Source organism: Electrophorus electricus, chromosome 2, assembly GCF_013358815.1.
Source record: "Electrophorus electricus isolate fEleEle1 chromosome 2, fEleEle1.pri, whole genome shotgun sequence".
Classification (NCBI taxonomy): Eukaryota; Metazoa; Chordata; class Actinopteri; order Gymnotiformes; family Gymnotidae; genus Electrophorus; species Electrophorus electricus.
Window position 1 is genome coordinate 11,423,591 of NC_049536.1, and position 23,518 is coordinate 11,447,108.

At 40.3% G+C, this 23,518-nt stretch overlaps 3 protein-coding genes across 9 annotated transcripts; 2 read left to right on the forward strand and 1 right to left on the reverse strand.

Moving 5' to 3' along the window:
• The first annotated feature begins 3,152 nt into the window (after positions 1–3,152).
• Positions 3,153–8,466, forward strand: depdc7b (DEP domain containing 7, paralog b). The gene is made up of 9 exons (XM_027000239.2): positions 3,153–3,302; positions 3,728–4,154; positions 4,417–4,538; positions 4,771–4,963; positions 5,192–5,457; positions 5,546–5,688; positions 6,225–6,350; positions 6,781–6,853; positions 8,154–8,466. Exons 1-9 carry the CDS (start codon positions 3,227–3,229, stop codon positions 8,375–8,377), a joined length of 1,650 nt encoding a protein of 549 aa, XP_026856040.2. The 5' UTR covers positions 3,153–3,226; the 3' UTR covers positions 8,378–8,466.
• A 536-nt stretch (positions 8,467–9,002) lies between these two features.
• Positions 9,003–11,357, forward strand: ppib (peptidylprolyl isomerase B (cyclophilin B)). The gene is made up of 5 exons (XM_027000226.2): positions 9,003–9,341; positions 9,931–10,044; positions 10,151–10,244; positions 10,606–10,790; positions 10,982–11,357. Exons 1-5 carry the CDS (start codon positions 9,207–9,209, stop codon positions 11,102–11,104), a joined length of 651 nt encoding a protein of 216 aa, XP_026856027.2. The 5' UTR covers positions 9,003–9,206; the 3' UTR covers positions 11,105–11,357.
• Positions 11,358–11,435: 78 nt separating this feature from the next.
• snx22 (sorting nexin 22) lies at positions 11,436–22,694 on the reverse strand. 7 transcript variants are annotated; one of them, XM_027000207.2, is made up of 7 exons: positions 22,605–22,694; positions 21,851–21,938; positions 16,105–16,285; positions 15,903–15,997; positions 15,491–15,529; positions 12,955–13,022; positions 11,436–12,219 (listed from the first exon to the last, which is right to left on the reverse strand). In XM_027000207.2, the coding sequence occupies exons 2-7, from the start codon at positions 21,871–21,873 to the stop codon at positions 12,038–12,040; spliced, it is 588 nt and encodes a 195-aa protein (XP_026856008.1). In that variant the 5' UTR covers positions 21,874–21,938; positions 22,605–22,694; the 3' UTR covers positions 11,436–12,037. The 7 variants fall into 7 exon arrangements, with proteins under 7 accessions (XP_026856008.1, XP_026855984.1, XP_026856002.1 ...); XM_027000183.2 differs by having other exon boundaries at positions 16,105–16,293; positions 22,605–22,688; XM_027000201.2 differs by having other exon boundaries at positions 22,600–22,656.
• Positions 22,695–23,518: the final 824 nt, after the last annotated feature.

A 23,518-nucleotide genomic window follows, 5' to 3' on the forward strand; every position in this document is an offset into this window, starting at 1 on the left:
CAAACACCGTCATCTAGCGATGAAAATGCAACAGTCAGTCATACTCTGCCAACCCATGGGGGATATCCAGGAGTATTTAAAACCCATTGATAACTTAGTATAACGCTAACTCCAAAGCAATTTTCAATTACAAAATTAGCAAGAATGACTACCCAGGCCTTTTGAAAAGCTATAATTAAAAATGTAGGTAAAAGGACAAGTTGTTCTAGAAATATGAAAAAAAAAAAAAAAATATATATATATATATATATATATATATATATATATATATATATATATATATATATATATATATATATATAGCCACAAGAAATAAGAAATGCCAAAATAAATTCCATAATGCATTTGCATTCTTACTGCTGACAAATATGAACCCTTTTGATGGTTATTGGTTAGGGCACTAGAAGTACAGCCTAGAGAAGAATGCAATAATAACTCAAAATAATGTAGCCTGATCTGCCACTGCTGATTATACATAAAGAAAAAACACTTTATGTAATTTTGTGAATACAAAGGTCTGTGAATTATTCATTGTCTAGAATCTATGTCTTGAAATTTGAAGCTTTTATTTTGTACAGGGTCTCCAACAAAGATTTCTTTGAAGATATTTTCTTCAGGTATTTGAGGCCCTGCAGGCATCTGGCACAAGCTGCTGACTGCCATCCTGTCAGATCATCAGCAGTATCTGTATGGAGAGAGGGCAGCTGAACAATACCCTCACACATAAAATCAGACACAGACAGAAAGACAAATAGACAGACAGCCAGACAGACACACACACAGAGAAGATGAGTTCTTTACCAAAACAAGGCTGAAAGATATTAAAACGGAATAAATAATATACTAGAAACATAGGGTTAACTTTCTTGGATTATATATGTGTATAAACTATAGGTTAATAATCCAAAACCCTAACCTTGATCTTGCACTATTCCCATAATTTTTTACTATAGCCCTATCTATAAACCTAGCTCTAAGAACTCTATAAGAACAATAATAACTCTAAATCTAGCTCTGTCTTCCAGGTCATATAGTACCACATGGATACATAAAACCAGAATAAGCCCTGAATAAGCTCTGTTTTTAAGGGACATTGATCATCACAACCCTGTCTTGTGGATAAGGCATGGAAATGAGTTGTGGATCCAAATAGGGATTCCTGTGAGTTCATAAATAGTTCTCAAGTGGACAACTAGTTGGTTAACATACAGTCTGAGAGAGGGCCAAGGCTGATAAAGTTTTTACCATTCCCTGCTGTTAAACATCTCAAGTACACCTCATTTTGAATATCAGATCATTTACAAATATGATGAATCAAAATGAGATGATCGAATGAATCTGTTATAATTCAGAAAGGGCAGATAATGTATCCTTTAAAATAAAATGTAGAAACAGCTGTCCTACTATTTATTTATTAAATGTCTACAGTGTCTATGATGTATTTCCATTTACTGCTAAACATGTACATAGCTAGTTAGCACTACTTGCTACAGAGTGTTATTTGAGGTTCAGTGTCTTTGGGTGGAGATAAAGATTAGTGGGACTTTCTGCTGACAGGAAATGGGAGCCATCAGAAGCTATCAAATACTACTACTATATTCTATATACTACTATATTCGCTACGGTATTCAACTACAAACCAGAATAAACCCACACACCTTTTTAAAGTCAATGTACCTGATACAGAGACTACCCTAAAATGATGTATAACCATAAACATTAACTTAACCCTAAATGTGTAATATTAAGTAATTAAATTAATAGCAAAGAAGGCTTGAGTGGGGAGGGGGGTCTTTTTCGTCATGGAGTCTTGCAAAATACCTGCACAAAGTACATGTTCTGGCAGTCCATTGGGGCACACCGAGTTCTCACGAGGTATAAAACATGCGCACACACGCGCGCGCACACAGAGCCGTATTTTTCACCCCCTGTTTATGTGCATGGCATGTAACATTGCTGACGTAAGATCACAAGTATATCTTATATTTTGAACCCTGACAGGGATCCTCTTGCTTCAGAGATGGAAAACCCAGTTTAGTGCCAGCAGAGAGATGAGAATAGTGCAGTTGAAAGGTTGTACATAAGAGGACACGCAGACAGACATAATGTCAGATGTGGAAAATAGAGGGCACAAGCATACACGCAGCCAAGCAGAGTCTTTTAATATAGTTATAATACTTGTGCAAACAAAGATTGATATTGAAATAATTGCTTCATTGTCAATATTTGTATTGTTTCCTTAATGTTTCCCTTACAAAATTAAACAAGGAATGTCAGTAAATGTTCAGTTTAGTATTTTTTTCCATGCTCAACACACTCTATGCAACACATCCTTTTAGAACTACATCACCTATATTAGTATATTAACTAAGCTATGCGGGAGGACTGGACCGTGCTCGTCTGAGAAACATACAGGAAGTGAGCAAAATAATGGAAACACTTGACATACAAGAGGTCACACTGTGTATTCGAAATCATAGAAGTATAGGTTCATGTTTACTGAATTCACTACTGATACCAAAGTGTCTGCTATAAAATGTTAAAATGAACCGTTGAAGTTTCTAGAACTAAAATGGAATCTAAATAGAAACTAAAATAGAAATATCCTTGATCCATTGTTATTTAAACCAGTGACAAGTAGCATCACAGACTACAGAAGATGTCATTTATTACGGGACATTTAGAATGGCCGAAATTTAAAAAAGCTCATAAAAGATTTCAATAAGCACAACACTTAGAGCAGCTGGTAGTCAGGACGATTCAGCTGTCGCCGTTCATCCTCCATCGGGATAGATTTAGATTTCGAGAAAAGCAAAGGAGACCTAACCTTTCAGAGCGTGTGTGCTATACTGAGGAAGGGTGAAATTGTATACAATTATAAAAAAGAGAGGACAATCTGATTACAAGGCGTACTGATTTATTCAGGTAAGCCGTAGCGTAAATGTCCAGCGCAGTTGCCATTCAACTCGGTGGTGAAAAAACACGATTTAAAAATGTACGACTACCGCGTGACGGCCAAAGTGCATTGCTGCCCCCTGGCGTCTGGAGTAATCTGTGTATGACTGATCGTTGTTCGACGCGGATTGGCCGACACTTGCAGCCCATACTGAGTAATAAAGCAGCTGTAAACCAATGACCCGAAGACCGACTAATTGATTACCTCAAGCGTGCGTTTGAAAGTTGGAGAGTTCTGATTAACGTAGCTCAATTTTGTGTGGAAGATCAAATGGCCACAGTGCGGGAAAGGGCTGCTGCGTTAGATCTTGCTAAGAAATTGTACAGTCCTATGCATCTTCCTACCGGTAAGGTGAAGTAGCCAGTTGACCGAAGCCGTCTTCATGGCCACAAAAACTTAGAAATAGATCAGGTCGAACTTCAGTCAGTTTAAAAGTGCTTATGTGAGGTTCATTTTGTACGCTGCTTCGTTTTACTTAAGGTGCTTTTATTTAAGCGTTTAAACGGGTGTCAAAATGCAACAACCCATGAGACTGGTGTCCGTTGAAGGCCAGAGGAGAAGGGGGAGGGGGGTCTTGGTTCCTCTCAAGGTTTCTTCCTCATGCTCTAGCGAGGTTTTCCTTGCCGGCTCACTGGGGGCTTGGACTCGGACTTGTGTAAAGCTGCTTTGTGACAATAACTTGTAAAAAGTGCTATATAAATACATTTGACTTTGAATTCTCTGTTATCACTTGCATAATTCAACGGAGGATCTGTTGCTGATGTTTTGTAGATCACCGGATGGTCAGTAAGCCATTCCAGTCCAGCGTCATTTGGAGACAAATTATAAGCCACCTCCAAGCAGAGGTGAAGGTGAAGCGACGACGTCACTACTTGAAATCTCACAGCAATTGCTTCCTTGGTTCTGATGCAGTGAACGTGATACATGGTTATATAAACCAGAACAAGATTTTGGGGAACATGGAGGTACCCAGGGCGAAAGTGGTACGTGTGTGCCAGGCCCTCCTGGACTGCAGGGTGTTTGAAGCAGTAGCGTCTAGAACGTTCGGTAAGGAGAGTAAGCTGCGTGTGTTTCAGGACAGTGATGGCAGCTTGTACCGATTCCTCAGCACGACACACAACAGCCCGTTGCTGTGCAGTGCTGAAAACACCCTTCTCTCCCCTGATGAACAAAGAAAAGCGCACAGTCAGTCATACAGGTGACTTTTTTTTTCAAACCTTTTTGACAGTCCTAGCATCTGTCAAAGTTGGCCTGTCTGGGCAGAATTAAACTTATTGATTTGTTCTCACAGAAATGAGCCATTTAAGACAAACCTGTTGCATATATATATAAAAAGTCCTTCAAATGGAGATTTGTTTTATTAGTTATAACTTTCCATTTAGGCTAATGCAGTTCTGTTAAAGTGAGTATGAGGCTTGAAATGGTTTGCATTATTGCTCACCTTTTGGATGACATTACAGGCAGGATGACCTGCTGTTCTCCCACAGTACTCCAGTCAAAGGAGACCACATTATGGATGTACTCCTGGAGGGGCTCGACCTTAGCCCCAGCTTTCTTCAGATTGAGACATTACCACCGTCAGGTAGCACTTGATGTCTAGCAAGGCTGAACAGGGGTCACCATCTAATCATTTTAGCTTTTAGTTTGATTAATAAAAATAGATGTACACCTTCTACATATTGTAGTACAAAGTAGTTGTTTTTTCAGAAAAATTAAAATATATTTTTAGGCTCCTCTAAAGTGGTGGAACTCCAGCACTGTCAGTGATTAAAAAGGAATCTCTCTCTCTCTCTCTCTCTCTCTCTCTCTCTCAGTGGTCAGTAAGGTGTGGCAGGAGCAGACAGTTCAGCGGTTGCTGCAGCTGATAGAGCTCCCCATTTTAGATGGACTTTTGGACTGCAAAGAATATCACCCTACACAGTCTGGTGTTCACAATAATGAGCCTGATCTACTCTTCACTAGTAACTACCTGGAGAGAGAAATACTGAAGGCTTTTAAGGAATCGCAGTGGGTTAAAATCATAGTGACCTTTTGTGGAGCTGTTGTCAACAAGATAAAGTTTGACCATGAGTTAAATTTGGAGCATCAAAATGGCCTACATGGAAATGTTAGCCTCAGTTAGTTAGCAGTTCTACTGCTTTGTGTATTGTTTATATTGTTGCCTCTGTATGGATGAGAGAGGAGAGGTTTGCCATGTGAGGGTAGAGTAGAAAAAATGTTGTTTCTGCTCTGCAGAAAAGAGGAGTGGCTCTCAGCAGCATTAGACCTGCTGGACTTCCTCCCAGACCAGCAGGTGGTTGAGATGAGCAGGGAGCTGCCTGCCTTCTTACCAGAGGATGAGGAGGAGGATGAAGAACATGACCAAACCAATTCTACATGCAGTGAGCGGTGCAAAGCACTGCTGTTTGACATTCTGGCTAAACACTATGGACAGGCTAACCCGCAGCCTCTCCTCCCCACTCCCTTGAATGACGTCTACACACAGATTACTGAACTTCTTGGTAAGTTGGTACTCAGTTATGGGTGTTCCAGAAGTACTAAGTCTTAAATTTCAGTATGCATGTGTACCTGGGTGTCATTGGTTTGTAGTCAATGGGAAGGCTGAGGCAGCTCTGGAGGTCCTGCAGCTCTGTTTGAAATTGCTCCCTGCAGCCAGTAGAGAGGAGCTGTACAGGCTGTTGGGCTTCATGTCACTGGCTGCAGATCCACAACACATCCGACTTCATAAAGAGGTCAGAACGCAGTACAATGTGCATTTTCCCTTTATAGTTGCAGTCATAAATTTTGAGGGTTGGATTGATCAAGTTCATGTACGTGACCCCAAGATGTCTTTGCCCAACAGCTGTTCATACTTGTAGTTCATGAATTATTGTGACACATTAGGAGTTTGCAGCTGACTGTTCAGGATTTAGTCAGTGTTCACTTTGTAGCTTTCTCTTTGAATGCTGACTGATCAGTGATCATGTCTCTAAGCATAAGTAAGTGACTTTGAATACATGAGTCATCAAAGAACTTTGGGTCATTGTTAGCTCATGTCACTCTAACAAAGGTGGTTATAAGGTTTCATGTGGTGTCTGTCCATATGATAATTACACCACTGAACTGAGATCAGCTGATGTAATGCAGCTGAATGTTCAGCTTGTTTACAAAAGGAACCTACATCTGTCCCATTGTAGAATGCTGAAGGGGAATACTAGATTTGTCCAATTCTGAGCTTTAATTTTGTTCTATGTTAATTTCTCCTTTTAACATAACTTTTAATTGTTAGGTTGAGAATCGGATGATGGTGAAAAAGACATTTGGTAGAGCCATAATACAAAGCAAAAGTCTTCCTAAGGGCAAAGTGGACTTGCTACTGCTCTTCATGCTGGACAACCATGAGGACATATTCAAGGTACCGAAGACTACATTTTGCTTTATATCTGTATATATGGTATATATTTCTTGGATCTTTCACAGAAGTCGGTGATCTCTCACACATTGTTTAGAGATCTTACGTTATAGGAGAATGCTCTGTTCTGTCTCCTTTTGTAGGAAAGGTAATCTAAATGCATTAATACTGGCAGCCTTTGTGGTTTAGGTTGACATCTTTTGTTGCATTGAACAATCTTAAATGTTTCAAAATGAGTCAGTAGAATAATGGTATCTTTGTTCGTGGGCTTAAAATCTTGGGGCTTAGGAACTTGCCTCTTTACTTTTGACTATTTACTATTTCAAGAAATCTTGGATAAAATTATATATTGCTTTCTAATGATTTTTGCTAGCTGTTACTTAGGAATTGATGTGCTTTTTAAAAATTGTGTAGTAAAATGATTTTTCATTAGATTCCAGGATCTTTGCACAAGCTGGTCAGTGACAAACTGGACAGCATGTTGAAAAAGGACACCAACACGAAGGGTATGTCTCTTATTGTAACCTTAATGAGCTCTTCTACACTGATTCTGGAACCTTAGAATTATTTTCCTTCTGGACCTTGTGTCAAATGCAGCACTAATCATAACACATTTTTCACCTGTATTTCATATGTTGGAATTACCAACATTGCAGGTAAAATCAGAAAAGTTTAGAAATTGTGTATTTAGGACCAGTGAGTAAAAACTTCAGTTTTGGCAGGATTTAATTAAGAAACTTATGCTCATCCACTGTTTAAGATGTGGAATACAAGACATCTTACAATTCTAATCAATCTCATTTTGTTGCCCTTGATGAACATAAATCTCACATTCATTCTGTTGCTCAAGGACTGCCCCAGGGTTTGGTCCTTGGCCCTCTCCTTTTCTGATTTTACTCTGAACCTAGATTGTGCGATTGTCAAACCCTCATCAGTAGTTCATTACCTTAGTGTACTCTTTGACCACCTCAGTTTCCTTTGAACCCCACATCAGGTCACAAGTTAAAAATGCCTTTTCCTACCTTGGTAATTATTATTCAGCTTTGGCGTGTTCTCACCAAATACGATGTTGAAACACTGATTCATGCTTTCATCTCATCTTGTCTTTTTATAATTGCAGCTCTTTTCAGTGGCATTACAAACAAAACCATCCACTGAGTTCAGTATGTCAAATTCAGCTGCCAGAATTATCGCATACTAAAAAAAAAAATCTGCCCACATCACTCCAATTCTATATCGGCTATACTGGTTACACATTGTTTACTCCTCCTCACATGCATATCTCTGCACAGAATTACACCCCCCCCCCCCTACCTATACTGCACTGTCCATACCACACACTTAGATTCTCTGATGCTGGTCTTTGCTCCATATTCCTAAATTGAGTTTGGTCTCTGCAAGGGGCCCCAAACTATGGAATACTTTACCACAATCTCTCCATCCCTACTCTTCACTTTCCTCCTTTTAAAACAAGTTAACTCCCCCCCCCCCAGCATTTTTCACTTTCCTCCTGTGAATAGTTGCTAAATTTCTCCACTCTAGTCTGAGTTTGGTCCTTTACTGTTTTTAATTTGTCGACTGTCATATTTTTCATGTATGAATTATGTAAAGTGACCTTGAGTATATGACAGGCACTGTAAAACATCAAAAAGTAAAACATGAGGTAAACATAGGCCAGGATATGAGATGCATAAAATGGGTGATGTCAGAGGCTGGACCATTTTAGAGGAGGATCTAACACTCCCCAACTCTGGAGAATAATTTGAATTAATCTGTAACCCACTCTTAAAACTTTGTTCCCCCTAGATGCTGCATTCTGTCAGCAAATTTCAAGCAACTTGTATAAAGAGACTGTTAAGGAATTAACAAACAGTGAGTTGTTTGTGCTGCTTAGGAACATCGATGAAAACCCAAGTTACTCTATGAAGGAGAAGAATCGACTCTTGGCACAGTTTTACAAAGGCCATCCTGACATTTTTGCTCAGTATTTTGGATCTAGACTTTGCACAATCAACTTGTTAGACGTGTAACCCTATTTATGTACTGAAAGGTGTGGTATATTAAATAAATTCATTTTATTTTTAAAAAGTATGCAATAAATAAACAACTGTATACCTAATGGATTGGTTGTCTGTCATATACACTGAGCTACATCTTCATTATGGATGTGTGTATAATCCACTTTACGGAGTGGACAGTAGTGCTATAACACTTATGCTAACAAAGTTAACACTGCCCACAATCTAATCGTACACCTTAAATATCTTAATTTCAATCTGGTCATATGTTGCCCTCCTGTATTATTTGCCTAATGTCGTATTTAATATACAGCTATATTCTCAAAATTAGTATTTTTAAATGCTGCTTCTTAGCTCGCTAGCCCTAACTAAGTTTCTGTCTCAAGAATTCAAGTCCAACGAACCAAACAGCCTACAACTTCTAAAGTGTGTTCCCCTTTAAGATCGTCTCTACGCCTTTGTGTGAAAAGCACAGATTTAATTGGGCTCGTCCAGTCTTTACGCGTTTCACATTCTCATTGGCTTATTATTCAATGAAGATATTCTTGTCCAATCATAGTTGAAAACGTCGCCTAACCCGTAATCCGGATGAAGCGTCACCTATTGGCAGTTGTTCTGGGGCCAATTTCGTTTTTTTTTTTTCCAGAACAGATTCGTGAATGTCCTTGGACACGCACAAAGACTTCCTCGATCAGGCAATTTTCCTGCATAGTAGCAATATCTGCTGGAATTTGGGATTTCGCTGCGTGGTGCTGCAAATCTCCACCCCGGATGCCCACACATTCCCCTCCCCCTTAGCCTAACCATAACATTTACCACACACACACGTTTTGGGTTGTTCATGGTGCGGATTTGTGAGAGAAAGATGAAGTTCTTGGTAGCAGTAACAGTAATCGTCGGTTCTGTCGTTTTCCTGCTCTTCCCTAATGGGTCCAATGCTGATGAGAAAAAGAAAGGACCCAAAGTTACCGCCAAGGTAAACACATTGCTAACAAATATGCTTCCAGGATAATACTAGAAGAGCAATTAATTTTCATTGATTCAATGATTACGTTAGCTATGTAGCTAGCACGTCATTCTTTTGAAATGTTAAGCTTTTCCAATGGCGAGGTATTGCCAAACGTCTGTGTCGATTGGCGCATTAATTTCACTTTGAAATGTACCGTTAGCTAGCCTGCTAGGTGTGGAGTTTTAAATGAGGACGACACCCGTTTGCTAGCTAGCTAGCTAACTAGCTAGTTACCGGTGAAATCAAGTCTGCCACTGGCGAGTTTATTGAGGTCCATTCTGGCCTTGTTTGTTTAAGCAAGTAAATGCAAAGAGTTTTGAAATATAGAAGGGATTTGCAAACGATACTAATTTGTAATGGCGCATAGGCCACGTCTACGTTAACTTGTCTTGCACGCAATTGCGTTTACGGCGAATCCAATTTGCCTAGACCATCCCTTTTGCTGTCCTCTCGAAAAATTATTTCTTCTGCAGTGTTTCTGCTGTATTACAGCGTTGTATCCGTTTTGTTTGACTGGCTAATTTGCTAATTATCCGCCTAACCAATATTTTCTCAGGTGTACTTCGACATGCGAATTGGAGATGAGGATGTAGGGCGTATTGTTATCGGCCTGTTTGGAAAAACCGTTCCGAAGACCACGGACAATTTCATCGCCTTGGCTACCGGAGAGGTGCTCGTTTCAATCAGCTGTAGCTATTTGTCTAGTGCATTTAGCCATGACCAATTGCATAATGTTATAATCTGCTGAATAAACGTACCAACTATATTCTCAACAGAAAGGATTTGGCTACAAGGGCAGCAAATTCCATCGGGTGATTAAAGACTTCATGATTCAAGGAGGCGACTTCACCAGAGGAGATGGAACTGGAGGTTTGAAATGAAAATCCTGTATATCTGTAATAACCTGAAAAATGTTGTTCTTATTGTGTATATGTTTGCATTAAAAGGTATTGCAGTGCTTTAAAATTAAAATGCAGAGGTGATGGTTAAATATGAAGTGATTCCACAAAATTAAATCCTGAATCACTAAAATTAATCTTGGGGGAAATTTAATTTGTTTAGATTAATTTACTTAAGTGTCTGACCACCCCTGCACATGCACCTTTCAGACAATTTGTCCTGATTGGAACTAAAATAGTTGCTCTTAACAGGGACATTGCACCTCTCCTCAGTGGTTGGTACAACCATTGTCTGCCCTCATTAAATGTGTATTGTGGGTGTGCTCTGACAGGAAAGAGTATCTATGGTGACCGTTTCCCTGACGAGAACTTCAAGCTGAAGCATTATGGTCCCGGCTGGTTGAGCATGGCTAATGCGGGCAAAGACACCAATGGTTCCCAGTTCTTCATTACCACAGTGCAGACTCCATGGCTTGACGGCAAGCACGTCGTCTTTGGCAAGATCCTGGAGGGAATGGTGAGTGGCTTGTGCTTAACACTAGCGGAGTAGTCCTGGGCCCTTTGCCCAGATAGATACATTTATCAAACTCCCAATAAAATGTATTAGAAAATGAATGGCATCAGGGTAGTTTTATTGTACAACTTGGGAAGGGGTGGTCAAGGGTCTTGGCCCACTTATCACTGTATATTTGCTGATTGTTTCTATAGGATGTGGTGCGGAAGATTGAAGGCACGAAAACAGACAGCAGAGATAAACCTCTGAAAGATGTCACCGTCTATGAATGTGGCAAGATCGAGGTTGAGAAACCCTTTGCTATTGCAAAGGAGTAAGTCGCCCCCAGGGGGGAAGCAGGACTCTGGGATTCTGGGGATTTGAAAGCTGTGCTGTACCACTAATATTGTAGTGGTGAATGTGTGCGCGGCACAAAGTCAGCTCATCACTCCCCATTATCCTACACCTGTAGCGGTCCGCCAAACGGCACACTTTGGGTCTATCTCAGAGGCATTCCACAATATCACACTGACTAACTTAACACCTGCTTTTTGTAAACAAATCTTCAATAAAGGATCCAGGTTTTGTTAAGTTTTCTATGTCTCACTCTGGATAGGTGCCTTTAAAAAATGTTTATCCAATCACCACAGATTATGGACAGAGTCAATGTTGGGTTTTTTTGTTTTGTTTTTTATTTTAAGAAAAATGCAAACAAAATGATCCACATATGCTTAAATACTGATTAGTCTGAAAATAGTTGCAGAATTCTGCATGCACAGTTGCTACTTTGGGTGAAAAATCTGTTGAATTAACATTTGCTTTGCATCAAAATTGCACATGATCCTTGTGTGAAATGATCAAGCTGTCAACAGGTATACATTCTAAGGTACCCAATGCATGTAGTTGATTGTGAAAGTGCATCACGTACCCAATATCAATTGAGTCAGACGTTACTGTGACAGTCATAATTGGTCCTCATCTGTGCTGCAATTACTAAGTTACATCTGGGGGTTTGTTCTAAAAGTTAAGCACACAACTGTTCTAATCTAGTAAAAGTCTCAGTAAAACATGTGATGGTACAAACCTTTCCCTGCAGCCATTTATGACAAATGCAAACAAAACTAGAAAGCACCATGATCTTGATTCTAGTTAAGCTGTTACAGTAGCCACATCAATGCTGAGGGCACCGTCTCCATCTGGTCTGAAATCAGACAGACTCTGCTTCCTCACGAGTGTATGGCAGCAGGATGGCTAACGGGTGTGGAGTTGACTCAGGTTCTCTGCATGTCCGCTGGTAAGATGGGGCTGCCACGGTCTATGATGATGGCAGGCACAACCTGATGCTCTGGCTCCAGGGGAGCAGGGTATGGTTTGGAACAGGGCATAAATCTCACTTTGGTGTCTCTGGGGTAGATGCCCTGCAGAACACCGGCCACAACCATATCTGGGAGGTCTGCATGTAAAAGTACAAAGGTAGTGGAAGCACTTAAACAAATTCATTTGATTTTGCATTAATATTTGTGTTGTGCACTGACTAAAATCAACTCTTCAAAGTCACTTACTGAGGACCTGTCCCAAAAACTACAATGACTGATATCTTAAGTCCTCCTTAAATGTTTGAGCATAAAATATAAAAATATTGCATCAACATTGGAATGTTCAAATGTATATATTCTACAATATCTGACTAAGCTTTAAAGAGATCTAGCCAGTGCATACTTGTTGAATTGTTAAAGGTTAAAACTGCATAACATGGTCTAAAATTATTCTGAAACCCCACTGCTAAATGAATGGGTTCTTTGGGATTTCAACTGCCACTGCACACCACACTGGAGGAACTTGATTTGAAAGTCTTAATGCTGCATCTGTTTCATCATGGGTGACAGGCCCATATCTTGGTGATACCCAGCTACCCCATCCTTTGCAGCTTAATAAGCCAATGAGTAGAACTGGGTGAGTTAACTTTGCAATAATGCCATTATGGCACTGGAGTGGAAACGTCAAGTAATAAAAGACATCCTCATTCCTCAAGTAACAATAATATGCAGTGGCCCACAAAATAAGCATATCCACACAGGTAGAGCTGCTCAGTAGTGAAATTCACAACTGAACTGAATTCTCAGCAATGATGATAATTTTATGTTGATAGAAGGGATCATTCACTGGTGATGGTGATGACATGCGTTACCTGAATCTGATGCGAGGAGATAGGGGTCACATGAGAATCCCACAACTTTCTGATGCAGGAGCTGACAGCTGTGGGGAGCAGCGGGGTGTTCACAAGTGAACTAATCTCTGAACTGCATTTTACCACATATTAGGGTGGAACAGGGTAAGATGAGCCAGCTGGTAAGTTGACCCACCACTATATCTGGGCAACCATGTACAATTTTTGTCAAGATCCTAAATTTAGCTTGCATTCTGCATTTCTATCTTTCTATGGAAGGAAGAACCATGTGGATGAAGTAGTAGGCATATTTTTTGCCTCTCAAAAGTTTTTTGGCCTATCCAGTATAATCACAGCTCACATCAAATGTAATTTCTCTCACTTTAAAAGATTATATCAGATATGTTTATGAACTACCATTATGTACACATGTGACCGAGTTTGCAGAAATGTAGCTTTGGGCTGCTAGACTAAACACATTTCCCAAAATGGTGGTTGTGGGGTAAACTGAGCCAGAACCTCGGTGATATTTGAACCAGTGCTCCATCTGCCCCCTTAGATCTACAAAAAGTTAAGTCAGATATTTGGTGTTTAAATTGATGTTGAATTACTGCCATTAACATTATTGTTAACTGACATTATATTTCATATTTTAGATGTTGCAACTGAACAGCTGACATGCCGCATAGCTAATTACAGAAGAAAAACAGAGGCTCCACATCCCTGGGGAGCAACATTTCATATTTCACTGCAACTTACATGCATTGAATGTTGAATAATTTCTAAAATGTGTAATTAAATAATAATGACTGATTGCTGTCATATCCAAGTATGCTTAAATTTTTTAAAATAATTAGGAAGAAATGGTATGTGCTATTATGCAAAACATACAGTTGGGAGTCTACACTGAAAGTGTGAAAGCAATGTGTGAATGTTCCTCAAAAAAAAAAAAGTTTCATTCAATTTAAAACTGCTATGTCTATTTCTTAATCCTAAAAACATGGCAAACCATCGTCAGTTTTCAGACAAATTAATAATTTATGTTTATTTCATGAACACCAATACTATCAATACAATGGAGGATTTAATTATTAATAACAATATTTGGAAATATACTTAAAAATCTGGTTAACACAACAGTAACTTTTCTCTGATGGCTCAACTATCAGCTTGTTCATCTTATGCCTAACATGGGAACAGTAGAGCCACGAGACCGCTTTTTGGGGGGACCCCATATTTTGTTATCTATTAGGTACACTGATAAGGTTTCAGCTGAAGGTACACATCATGAACTTGAGTCAGAAATAAACTACTGCATACAACCCATATTCCCTCTGCTATAGGTTGATTTAAGTAAAAAGTGGCTCATTTTACCCCACTCTCCCCTACTCAGTAAAGACAAATAAACTAGGCTTTTTGTGTGTGAAATGCACTCATGCCCATAATTACTGACGCCATTAATGAAAATGATCCAAAGATAATGGAGGAAGAGATGGCGGTCCACTAGTAAACCACTTCTTACCATGGCGCTGAATATTAACACAACAAACTCCAGGCATATGGTTTTGTTGGCTTCTCCTATTTAGAGCTGCATTTCCACCAAAAGTTTAAAAACATTTTTTTTTGTTTGGAATTGGCATCTTATGCCTGACTTAATATGTGTAAGACCTAAAGGTGCATCAAATGTAGAAATCCAGTTCTACACTGTGCATTAAGTCTTTGTGGCCCATCTGCAAATGTTCCAGGTGTATTTTATTTCCTTTAGTTGCATGTTGAACCAATTCTTTAATTACATATCCTACTTTGTCTAGATTAACAACTGTTCAGCTCTGGATATGATGGATACCAAAGTATAGAGTGACATTGGGATTTTACACATGCTTTTATGGCCAACAGCAGAAGAGGAATGACAATAAAATCAAAATAGGTCCTTAACATTTATTTCAGATTTAACTTTGATTGGTTCCTTTATCCTTAGGAATGTCAACTAGATTGATCACTTTTTCAATAGGACAATGATACTCACCATCCTGAAATACATTGTAGGTGTACAGTTAGAGCCAATGGTCATTTATTTTCCATGTGCAGTTTGTGTTAGCCATCCTCTACCTTTTCATCTAATATCAGTATCTAATACACTCACTGCAGCACCCATTACTACACCATGACTATGTCAGTGTCACTGCTAGTTTGATAAAGATCTATCAGTCAACTCAAATCTGGTCAGCAGTGGTCCTGCAGTCAGAAATTGATCAGTGATGAACAGGGTCCAGGGTGGCTGACAAACTGCACATGACATCAGACAGGCTGCAGTATGAAAATGTATCTTTAAAACCTGTAAAATGCACCTATAAAATATGTGTACTTAATCAAGGGGCCAGCAAGGTATATTTAGAAAATGTAGTTATGTGGACACATAAAACAGCTCATTATCTCTGCTCTTTTGTGAAGGCTTTTTGTTCATGTTCATCAAGCATGTCAGTAACTCTGCACTTCACCCCTAATGCTGAGAATATGTTGTTTGTTTCTTATGAGACAGACTCCTGGAGACTCTTACCTGTACCCCTGCGCTTGGCCATCAGTCAATTTTTCTTCACTGAAAAAAACAAGAAAAAAACATTGTGCCAAGCTGATTATCACGTCAGTCAGAGTGCTTTGAGGTGGCACAATCAGACACCTCCGGACAGGTCAGTTTTACAGTAGCGGTGGAAGTGCATGATTGTACATTGTACATTGTGTATATAAACATAATATACATATATTGTACATACATTGTTAATATATTTTTGTACATATATAGAATATATATTCCTCTATGCACCCCTGTTTTTCTTTTTCCTCAGTTTGGACAGAGCACTCTCAACTATTTCACTACAAGTTATACTGTGTATGACTATGTATGTGACAAATAAACCAAACTTGAAACTTGAAACTTGAAACTTGACGTCAAAGCCAGGAACAGTACGTACTGAAAACTGCAGATCTTGTTCGCCGAATGGAAGTGTTTCACCTGCAGGAAATCCAGCAACTCTTGAGGAACCACTTCGTTCTGGTACAGAATCACCTGTATGCAGAAAACCACACTGAAATACTTACATCTATACCTACACCTGCATCAGCATGCGCTATAGTGCTGAAGACAGCAGTGAGAGACAGCACCCCCCAATCCACCTGGATATAGTCCTCCAGCTCCTGCCTCCTCTGCTCCAGGGGTTTAGTGCGCAAATGCTGATTCCTCTTGCTGGGGAAATCAGGTGGCTGCAGCATCTTCTTTAGCTTGCGGTGCAGCATCTGGAATTCAGTCTGCTTCCGTAGAACAAAATGTTTCCTTCCATTGAACAATATCTCCATCCTGAAGAGCTTTAAAAATAGAGACTAAACAGCAGTTTTTTGCACGTGTATGCAAATCAACATCATATGTGATCAGGGACGCAAAGCGTGCACACACACAGAGGATCCATGGACACTTCAAAGACACTGGTGACACACGACACATGTGGGAGGGCATTCAGGCCATTATGAACTACAGGAAAACATCACCGTCCTGTGATAGTGATGCCTCCCTCCCAGATGCACTGATTGACTTCTATTTACGGTTTGAAGCACAGAACAACGTTACAGCGGAAAAGTCCATCCCTCCGCAAAATGACCAGGTGCCAGGTGCCTGACTGTGGCTGATGTGAGGCGAACTCTGCATGGAGTTAACCCACGGGCAGCTGCTGGACCAGACAACATCCCGGGTCGTGTGCTCAGAGAATGTGCTGACCAGCTTGCAGATGTCCTGAAAGACATCTTCAATATCTCTCTGAGCTGCACCATTGTCCCAACATGCTTCAAGACTACCACCATCGTCCCCGTGCCAAAGAAGTCCATGGTGTCGTGTCTCAATGACTACCGTCCCATCGCACTCACACCCATCATCATGAAGTGCTTCGAGAGACTCGTCATGAGACACATCAAGACCCAGTTTCCCCCTTCTCTGGACTACCTGCAGTTCACGTACCGCTCCAACCACTTTACAGTTGATGCCATCTCCACCACACACCATCTGGCACTCACACATCTGGATAAAAAGGGCACCTACGTAAGAATGCTGTTCATAGACTTCAGTTCAGCATTCAACACCATCGTTCCTCAGCACCTGATTGGAAATTTGAGCTTACTTGAACACCTCCCTCTGCAACTGGATCCTGGATTTCTTGACTGGTAGACCTCAGTCAGTTCAGATTGGGAGTAGCATTTCCAACACCGCCACACTGAGTACTGGTGCTCCCCAGGGCAGCATACTCAACCCTCTGCTGTTCACACTGCTGACTCATGCCTGTGCAGCAATGCACAGCTCGAACCACATCATCAAATTTGCTGATGACACGACTATGCTGGGTCTTATCAGGAAGGACAGCAAGTCAGCATACAGAGAGGAGGTGCGAGAACTGGTGAGCTGGTGCAAGGTCAACAACCTGCATCTGAATGTTAACAAAACAAAAGAGATGGTTGTTGACTTCAGGAGAGCACGGAGAGATCACTCCCCGCTTACCATCAACGGTGAGAGATTGTCAGTGGAGATCGTCAAGAACACCAAGTTTCTTGGTGTTCATTTGGCAGAGAACCTCACCTGGACCCTGAACACCAGTTCCATTACCAAGAAAGCCCAGCAACATCTCTACTTCCTTCAGATCTGAAAAAAGCCCATCTCCCATCACCGATCCTCACCACCTTCTACAGAGGTACTATAGAGAGCATCCTGAGCAGTTGCATCACTACCTGGTTTGGGAACTGCACCGTCTTTGACCGCAAGACCCTTCAGAGAATAGTGAGAACAGCTGAGAAGATCATTGTGGTCACTCTTCCCTCCATCACGGACATCTACACAACACGCTGCATCTGCAAAGCCACCAGCATTGTGGAAGACCCCAGACACCCCTCACACAAACTGTTCACCTTTTTGCCATCTAGAAAAAGGTACCGCAGCATCCGGTCCCTCACCTCCAGACAGTGCAACAGCTTCTTCCCAGAAGCCATTAGACTCCTGAACTCTGGCTAACTCCAATCAGATTCCAAAAATTGACACTTTTATACACACACATGCTTATACACAGTCACACACACACACATCCATACACACACTCACACATTGTTTTGCATCGGACTAGTGCTGAAGTCGAACTTCACACAAAAAATATGCACTCCTGTTGCAGTCTTGCACATTATCCTACTTGCTGCTAGAGTACTGTACTAAACCAGCACTGTACTCTGAACTGTTCTCGCTGCATACCCCTCACACAAACTGTTCACCCTTTTGCCATCTAGAAAAAGGTACTACAGCATCCTGTCCCTCACCTCTAGACTGTGCAACAGACATCAGACTCCTGAACTATGGCTAATTCCAATTCCAAACAAATGGACACTTCTATACACACACACATACACACACAAACACACGTTGTTTTTTGTTTTTGTATTGGACAAATTGCTGAAGTCAAACTTCACACACATATAATATGCACTCCTTTTGCATTCATGCACAGTCTTCCTACTGGCTGCTAGAATACTGTGCTAAATCAGTACTGTATTCTGAACTGTTTCTGGCTGCTATCGGTGACTGCTATGTTCGGTATAGCATGTCACTGACACCTACGCACAAACCCACATTACATATTCCCAGCACTGTGTACTGATCAAAATAAATGATCATTGTGCATTGTATTTATTGTATGGTATTATTGCACTGCATTGTATTGTTGCACTTGTGTAGTGTGTTGTCTGTTGCACTTGTTTTGCACCATGGTCCTGGAGGAACATTGTTTCGTTTTTGCTGTGTACTTGTATATAGCTAAAATTACATTAAAGCCTTTTTTGAACCTTTAAAAAAAAAAAAAAAAAAAAACTTTTGGAAATCATGAGGGAGAGAACCAAATTGGAGAAGTGCGCCCTCTCATGAACTGATGTGGTTATGACCACATGTAAGTCCAGGTGGTCTTTTACCAAATATGTATGCATATAAATGTAAAGATAAATTTGCCTGTTACCTGAAGAAGAAAAATGTGCCTTAGTTCTTTCCAGTAACTTATTGTTTATCCCATATTTTTCAATTTGGTGATTAGTCAGGGTAGTTTGAATAGGATAATAAGGCAACTATTCAGTCAAAGGAGTAAGCTGAGCTAGATCACGCCCAGGGTCCTGTAGTGTAGCTCAGTGACAGGACCTACTTTTCTGTGCTCCTCTTTCCCTGTTGTATAGGAGATAAAGAGAATGAACTAAATGTAGATCCTCTGCACCTGGTTAAAAATCTCACAAGGTTTACAGTTCACTAGTGTTCCCCTTCAACTGCTACAAAACTGCAGACTACATCCAGGCCCACAGATGTATCAGACAAAAAGTCCATCACATTTCTTTATAAATGTGTGTACTGAAAGGTCTATAAGACTTAACCACAGTGCTTATAATGTTATTGGCCCAATGGTGCTATGTTTGGGTTCCAGTAAGAACCATCAGAGACTTCACATCTTTAGTTTCTCATTTTCCCTGACTACACCAGAATCTGAAATGCTCACTTCCGCTTCATATTTTCTCACTCTGAGCAAAATGTTTCGCTTCTCACAAATGAGAAATGGCAGCAAGACAGAGAGAGGCCTATACAAGCAAGCATTGACAAGTCAGGGAGAAACTGTGCCCAACTGAATGCTCCAAAGCTACTTGAGAACTGCAACACTCACCAGAGGGGATATTACTTAAACTAGGAATATCACTTCTTCTTTCAATAAATTCTGCACAGAACTCTAGTTTAAACATAGAAGAGCAACATGATAGGTATTGTGTTATACCAGCTTTACTAATTAGTTTAAAAAGTGAGTAGAATGGAAGTCAGTGGTGAGAGGGGACAGTCTAGCTAGCAAACACAAATATTTTTACTCTGGAGACACTGCAGGAATGTGAGAGAGAGCTTGAGTAGCTCATAAAATCTGGGCTAAAGCCCAAACAGTCTTTTCTAGCTAAACCCTTACCTTAGTTAATGGTATGAAGGAATAGGTTGTAAAAAGAGAAAAAAATATCTACATGAAAAGTCAAAAGGGAAGGTTTGGTAATACGGGAATCTCTTTCATGCCAGCTGGAGACTAACTGGCACTGGAGGAGAGCCTGGTCTGTGCTGCTTGGAACCCTGGGGTGAGAAATTTGGGGCCATACAGATTATGTGTAGCCTGCTGTGTGTTTTGGGTCAGAAGTGCTGCTTGCACAGAGCTCTATTCAGCTTCTCTGTCTCGCTCCCTCCCTCCCTGACATGCACACTCTGCCTGACACATATACGCACACACAGAGCAGGCATTGTCGTCAATGACAAAGTTGGATGTTTCCAACAGGATGAGGCCTTAACACATAGAGCTCTTAACATAGAGGCCTGAACACACATTTTATTTATATATATATTTAGATATAACTGACTTATCTGCTTCCCACCCCAAACTCCCTGAATCAAACATTCTTTATTTCTACAATTTACAATATTGGAGATTTGATTATGTGCCTCTGGTACACCTTGGATGGCCAGTGCATCAGACGCAACACTAATTCATGAAACTAGTTCTGTAGCTGGTAATAATTCTGTTTCATGAGAGTGTTGCAGTGGATGCAGTTGGTGTATGGGTCCCACAGGCTGAGGGAATGGCATTCCAGCCTTGAGTGACATCAGCACCTTTCAGCATGGCTGTGATTCAGCTGTCTCACACGAGGCTCCAATTTTAGCCTGCAGATAAACATCTCACATGGGGAGCTAAATGGAGTTACCCGATATGTACATTACTCAGTTTACATAGGTCTAAGAGTACACCTCTGAAATTGGCACATTCACCTGTGGCAAATGCTACTACCACGTGTTTCAACTTGTCTGCTCCAGTTGAACACAGCTGAATGTGCCAGAAACCCTCATTGTATTGGCAAGATTGTAAATGCAAATAATAATAAAGAATGTGATGCTTGAAAAGAGAATCATAACATGAGTAACACTGTATCATGGTGTCAGTGCCAGAGTTTGTGTATGAAAGTACAATAATCATCATCTGTTGCTGTTTGACTGGAGCATAGGATATGGCAGTAACCCAGAGACACAGGCAAGTGGCTGAGTGCGTGGCCCAAACAAACTTCCATGCGTTCCAGCTAGGGACAAATCGTCCCAAAACAGTATTGTTGACCCCAGATCAGACTTCACTCAGCACTTACTGAGCTCAAGAACTATGTTCTTTAAGTCACAACAGATTCAGAAACCACATTCTGATTCTACTGTTAGAATCAATGTCAGCGGTCCACTGCTGGGTGTGTGACTCACTTGTGGAATAAACTCACACCCTAACAATGAACTATAGTTTGCCAGTACATGTAGCTCTACAAGGTATGGACCTGTGTAAGGAGCTACCGTGGTATCAGAAAATGAGCAGAGTCAATATGTATAGCTCTGGTTAATTGATTCCTCAGCTGTTGTGATTTGTGTGAAGTATGAAATGTTACAGTATTCCAGCATTTTCAGTAAAAATGTACAAAACGATGAGATATTGTTCAGCGTTACGTTGGATAGTGTTCACTGAAGCATACTAAAACAGGGGTTTTCACTAGCTATTACTACCATGGTGATGAGTTTAAGGTAAGATGTTCAGAGGTATTACTCGCAAATTGCCAAGTAGGCAAACTTACATATTCACTGTTTTTTTTATGCCACACATTAAATTCAAACGTGTATAAATCTGCTCAGATTCGATTAAACTGCAAATAATCATAGACATAAATCATAGACACAGTGATAATGGATTAGATAAATACTGGACTGGCACTACTTCAGGCTTGATCCAGACATATCACAATAACAGTGTAAATGTTAGACTTAAAGGTTACAACTCAACGAAATTTAGATGTACAATATCCTACTTACTTTGCGTAACTTCCCCGATTCATCCACTTCCCTCTCTATAGAAGGTACTGATACCTCTATCATCGGAGAGAGATTCAGCATCGCCCGACTGTAAAGCAATTGTGTATTTTCATATAGGTCGAAAATAAGTACTCTAGTGTTCGCTCAAACTCAGCACCCATCCGTCATCTTATCAGCGTATGAGTGAGAAATTCCTCTGATATATAGTGTCAGAGAAAATTGCAAATTAAATCCGATATCACAACAGGTAGCTTTAGGATCCGATACAGCAGAGCAGTTGAGTCGCGCCCTCGCACACTCCCACCGCTCCTCCCACAAACACACTGATTAGTTGGTGTGTCTATCCACATTGATACTAAAACTTTAGCAAGAATTTCAGAAATTATAAATAGGCAACAATCTATTTTTCTGTTCATGCAAGTGTTATTGTTGTCTATCGGTATTTGGATTTGTCAAGTCCAAATAAACAATCTAAAAAAAAATGTAAGCAAAAAAGCATGCGTACTCTTTGGAGTGTTTGATCATAAGGCGATCATGAGTGCTCCTCCGCCCTTAGTAAACACTGGCCGTTCTGTAGCGCTTCGTTCGTTCATTCTTGATTCGTTTTGAATCATTAAGTAGCTTTAACAGTAATATTAATAATACGCCAGTGTAAAAGATACTTTTCCCTTTTCAAATGTTTGTAAAAAAATCTAAAAAGACTTCTCCAACTCGATCACTCTATGAAGTTGATCTAAAGTTATATATACCTTACTTTTGGATATGCTTTCCCTCGCCAATGTCCAGGCTCAGTCGCTGCTGTTCAGAGATCAGCTGTAAGTGTAATCTATTCTTTTCACACAGATCACATGTTATGTTGTAACACTCAGACAATTCATTTTATTGCTGACTATAGCCACAGTAAAGTCTGGATTTAACACCCTCACCTCTGCAAGAAAATTTTCCAAACATGTATTCATTTGAACATTTCATAATAGCACAACGGCAATTTTAGCCTCTTGATAGCAAATGTTAGCTGTTTCCAAACTGTGCGTCCAAATTTAATTTCATGAAATTAATTTCCCAGACGAATCAAACAGGTACTAGGTAGGTACTGCTTTAATTTTGAAACTTGACATGTTGCATAATCATAACACAGGGAAAGAGAGAGAGACCCTAATGACATCAGCAAACTGACCATGTACACAAGGGCAAACAAGTACGTTAAAGAACATAGTCCAAGTCAGTCCATTTTTTCCTCTCTCTCTCTGACCCCCACACACACACAAACGTAGTAGTACTACTAACCATATCAGGTGCCCCACATACAGTAATTAGATGAACAAAGATGTCTTGCCATGTGCGGATGAAAATAAAATATTATGCATTAACAAGTTATTTTAAAATAAATGTGCATGAAGATACTTAAAACCTCTCAGAGAATGAAGCAGACAATACTATCAGAACAACCCAAGAATGCTGCAGTCTGTCCGTTGTTGCCCCCCCCCGGAGTCTTCGATCCTCTAATCGTTTCTTCCTCGTGATCCACGGAGTTTTTCCTTGCCCCTGTTGCCCCTGGCTTTCTCACTGGGCGGCTTAGACTCGGACATTTGTAAAGCTGCTTTCTGACACCATCTGTTATAAAAAGCACTATATACATACATTTTACTTTACTGATGAAGTCTTGAT